Source organism: Ornithorhynchus anatinus, chromosome 16 (genome assembly GCF_004115215.2).
Source record: "Ornithorhynchus anatinus isolate Pmale09 chromosome 16, mOrnAna1.pri.v4, whole genome shotgun sequence".
Lineage (NCBI taxonomy): Eukaryota > Metazoa > Chordata > Mammalia > Monotremata > Ornithorhynchidae > Ornithorhynchus > Ornithorhynchus anatinus.
In genome coordinates, this window is record NC_041743.1 from 8,456,768 (window position 1) to 8,461,231 (window position 4,464).

Here is a 4,464-nt window from a genome sequence, read left to right on the forward strand (position 1 = left end):
CGGGTTCCTGCGAAGCTTCCACTCTAAAGGAGTTGTGCCAGGGTGGGGGCAGCCTCCAGTCACCGCTGCTGCCCCCAGTGGGATGCTGGTAGGAGGAAGGGTTACGTCTGGGACCCGACCCTCCCTCAGTACCCGATGACTGTGTCCCCTCCCAGTGGGTCTCAAGGTCTGAGGCCCCTGCAGTGGTCATGGGTGGCAACTGTGGAGCCACCCCCTCGCCCCCGTGGGGCATTCCCAGCCTTTCCTGGGACCAAGTGCTTAGTATAGTGGTCTACGTATGGCAAGGTTTCAATAAATACCATGGATTGATTGAAGAGTGGCAAAGCCCTCAGTGAATCCCAGGTGAATACAGCCCCGGCTGCACCCTCTTGGGGCCAGCTCAGGTGTGGAGTAGGTGGGGCAGCTGGCCTGAGACAGCTGGAGAAGGGTCAGTTGGGCTGGGCCACGCTTTCCAAAGTCGAAGTAAACCCTCCACGATCACCCCCTAAAACTCAGGGGACGTGGCAGAAGTTCTGACCTCCGACCCATCCTCTAGCCTGCCCTGGTGCCTGTGACTACAGCCAGGGCAGGGTGGGCAGTGGATGGGCCTGGGAATGCTACTGGGGAGGCTGCACAGGGCCTCGTCCCTGGCAGCCACCTTCCGGTCCTGTGCCCATACGCCAGCCCTGCCCTGCCTTTGTGACCCACAGACTTCCTGGAGATCCGAGACCGGGAGGCACCTCGTCCGGGCTCAGCCAAGGCAAGATCCCGATCCCGAGGGAGAAGCGGGGCCGGTTACCTGGTCGGAATGCGGTCACCCCTTCCTGGGTGGTGGCAGGCTGAGGATCGAAAATCGCTTGGGCCGTCGTTGGGTACCTGAAGGTTGGGTCTGAGAGGAGACGGGCAGAGGGATGAGGGACAGCCGAGTCCCAAAACAGAGAGAGCCGCCATGGGCTCCGGAGTCACTCGGGGCCCCGTTCCGACAACCAGACCTGAGAGCGGCAAGATGAGACCACTGGCCCTGGGAGCCCTTTCCTGGCCCTCAGCTGTCTGGCTGGGAGATCAGCCCTGATCCAGCCCTTGCTAATTCACCTGCCTTTGGAACCAGACCCAGATTAGACTGGGGCAGCCCGGGGCTGGGTAGGGCCGAGCCGCCCCAACACCTGAGCCCGGACAGCGTGCCCACAGACAGTGCTCACTCCTCTGGGTGCAGTCCCAACAAGCGGGGACTCCCCTCCCTGATCCTCCCAAGGCCCGTGGGCAGTACTCGGAAGGCAGTCGGGATTGGTCCCATCTCCAGTTCAGGGAAACTGAGGCACAAGGAGCAGGGTACGGCTCAGTCCGGCCTGACACGACTCACCGGGGTGCCCTACGGGCTGCCAGTAGAACTTCACACGAGCCGGGGCAAAAAACCACAGAATCCGGAACCTGGCAGGAACCTCCAGAGGTCACCTGTGCCAGTCCCCTGCCTCGGGCAGCCAGCACCTAGCTACTCAAGATCGATGTTTGCCTCTCTCTGTCAGATACTTTAGCCACTTTCAGGTCTTCCCTGGCCCGGAACCAGCGACAAGGCACAGGTCTGTACGTACCGTGGAAGCAGATGAAAGGCTTCTTGTCTCTGCAGGAATTAGCCGACATCTTTGCTCTAGAGCTGCCGAAAAGGTGAAGAGTCCCACACTGTCCTGGCAAGAACAGGATCTGGCTCAGCCACTCTGGGGTGCCAAACACGTTGGTGGACCATTTCAACCGGCCAATCTCCTCATCGAAGAACAGGCCGACCCACCGGTCTTGATCGTCCAAGATGGGCATCAGGGCCGCCGCGTCGGCCACGTCGTGGAAGTCGGCTAAGTCGGTGTATTTGCTCCTGCAGTAGAAGTAGGCTGAAGGCCAGTCCAGCACAGTCCCGATCCTGATGAACGTCTTCGAGCCAACGGTCACTTCGAATAACGCTGTGAGCGAGAGAGCGATTGAGAATCCTACCCATCCCAGAGGTGGCTGCATTTCAGGACGGAGCCGGTCCCGCAGCTATCACCCTGCAAAGGGACTGCTCGTGTCGGTCAGAAGTGGAGAAGACAATAGCCATTTCCTTCTCTGCTCTGCCGCCTCCCAGGGCTGGCACAGGACTGGCACAGTGAGGAGTGAGAGTCTCCCACTGCTCATGGCCCAGTGAAACCCATTATCTGAGTCCCTGGGAGACCCACAGGGTTAAGGAGTACCAGCCTGGAGACCTGGACCCCCCTATTCCTGAGAAACCCAGCCTACCACCTACCAGCCTCACCCCCGGAAGAAAGGTTGGAGCCAACGGAAATGAAGCCACCATCAATCAAGTTGACAAAAGTTTAGAGAAGGGAGGCTGTGGCTGTGGGCCACCTCCCCGGGGCATTGCCTCTGTGCCTACCAAGAAGCAGATCTCTGGGCGGGGGGTGATCCCCTTAGTTTGGCAGGAGGCGGCAGGGACATTGGTCTGGGGGTCCCAGTTACCCAGCAGCCCAAGTGCTGAAGCTGAGGGAGGAAGAAGCTGCTCAAGTTAGATGGACGAGGGGTGTTTCTTAGGACTCAGGTCCTCGAACTGCCCTCCCACCCGCTCCCCGTGGTGCTTTCCCCAGCCTTCTAAGACCCTTAACCAGGGAGGAGACTCCTTCACTCCCAGCCAGGCTCCTCCTTTGCCCTGAATCCTGCAGTCCCCCCTGGTCATCCCCACTCCCTTGTCCAGAGTGGACAGGTCCAAGACAGAAGTGAGAGGGGAGTAGAAATGCATACCTGGAGTTGGAGATGCAGGAGGCAGCTGAAGCTGCTGACTCGCGGAGGGCTCTGTAAGGAGAAGGGTAAAGCTGTGAGTTTGAGACCCAGAAAACATTCCAGACATTGGTGCCAACTGGGCTGAACTCAGGTTGGCATGAACCTGTAGGATTGGGCAACCACCAGATTCCCATGGCAGATTCCCATGCCATGCCACTAGCAGGGCAGAAAGAAGAAAGGGATTCTGGGAAAAGGGCTTCAGAAATTGGCACTGTCATGCCGGGGCAGGATGGAGGCAGTGCTTGGCCTGTAATTACCGCTGCTCACCCATTGCCTCCTCTGTGAGCTAGGAGTCTGGGCTATTGCCACTTATTGGCAAAAAGTCAAATGTGATGCAGTGGGATGGGAGTGACTATGTCAAGGACCCGAGACAAATTAATGGCACTGGGGATTTCTCTTTTGCACTTTTCTACGTGGGGAGGACTCCCCCTCTACACACACACACCCTCCCAGCCAGTAGAGGGAGATTAGAACTTGGGCTCGTTGACCTCCAGAGCTCCAGCCGGATGGTATAGCTGTGAGTAGGAAAGAGCAGCGTGTAATCAATTAATGGTATTTATTGGATGCCTACTGAATGCAGAGCACTGTTCTAAGCGCTTGGGAGAATACAGAACAACTGAGTTGGTAGACCTTCCTGCCCACAATAGGCTTACAGTCTAGAGGACTACGTGCAGAGGAAGGGAATGTGGACCAAGTTCTGTCCGTTCCACTAGCCGTAATTGGGGCTTGGGAAGGGCCTGTAAGATCCCCGGAGAAAAAGATACTTCCGAGACAGTGTCAGTTATGCAGTGGGCCGGGACCAGGGTGATTGTATCCACTGAACAGAGAGGAAGACTGAACGCAGGAAGGGGGACGGGGAAGGTTGGACCCGGAGGGGTGACATTCCCGGAGTGTCGCTGCAGGAACCTGCCCTTGGGCACACCCACGTTCCCGGCCGGCTTGCCCCAGTCCCCTCCCTCCCCGCTCCGCCATTCACCATAGAAACAGATGAAAGGTTTCTCGGAGGAGCACTGAGACGGCAGGAAATAGGGCACATACAAAGTCTTCTGCAGGGACGCGCACAGCCCCGCCTGGAACCCAGTCAGGGACCAGCCCAGGGTGTTGACGAAGGGCAGGCCGGTGGACCAGCCGATCGTGCCCGCGGTGACGTTGTATGAGAGGCCGATCCAGGCGGATGTGCTTGTCAGGCAGGAGAAGACGGACAGCATGCTACCCAGGTCCTGCAGGTCCACCAGGTCCGTGTACTGGCTCCGGCAGTAGCCCAGGGCCTCTGGCCAGGTCTTCTCCACCTCCACCCTAGTGTAGATCCTGGAACTCGGGGCCACCGGGCCCAGGCCTGGAGGCAAGGGCACCTGTGAGAAGGCAGGCCCCAGTGGCCCCTCCTTTGCAAACAGCTTTGTTTTCCCCGACTCAGAGGGCTTCTTGGGAGACTCAAGGACCACCCCTGTGTGGCCCCCTCCCCACAGCATTCCCCTGTGTCGCTGAGCACAGTGGCTGAGTTCCAGGCTGTCTTTGGGGTCTCACTCCTACTCTAGAGAAGCGGCATAACCTAGTGGATTGAGCATGGGCCTGGAAGTCAGAAACACCTGGCTTCTAATCCCAGTTCTGCCACTTATCTGCTGTGTGACCTTGGGCAAACCACTTCACTTCTCTGTGCCTTGGTTCCCTCATCTATAAAATGGGGAT

The 4,464-nt window shown here is 58.5% G+C and overlaps 1 protein-coding gene across 1 annotated transcript; it reads right to left on the reverse strand.

Annotated features, from left to right (window-relative positions):
• Positions 1–596: 596 nt before the first annotated feature.
• CLEC20A (C-type lectin domain containing 20A) lies at positions 597–4,247 on the reverse strand. Its single transcript, XM_029081349.2, has 4 exons — positions 3,755–4,247; positions 2,740–2,790; positions 1,569–1,928; positions 597–868 (listed from the first exon to the last, which is right to left on the reverse strand). Exons 1-4 carry the CDS (start codon positions 4,245–4,247, stop codon positions 597–599), a joined length of 1,176 nt encoding a protein of 391 aa, XP_028937182.2.
• Between the last annotated feature and the right edge of the window lie 217 nt (positions 4,248–4,464).

Excerpts from the sequence above, each read along its gene's own strand:
- CLEC20A (XM_029081349.2), bottom strand. The coding sequence starts at position 4,247 with ATGCTGTGGGGAGGGGGCCACACAGGGGTGGTCCTTGAGTCTCCCAAG. Across the intron at positions 2,791-3,754 it reads ACCTTTCATCTGTTTCTATG|AGCCCTCCGCGAGTCAGCAG; the intron begins GTGAATGGCGGA and ends TTCTCCTTACAG. Across the intron at positions 1,929-2,739 it reads TCCTGCATCTCCAACTCCAG|CGTTATTCGAAGTGACCGTT; the intron begins GTATGCATTTCT and ends TCTCGCTCACAG.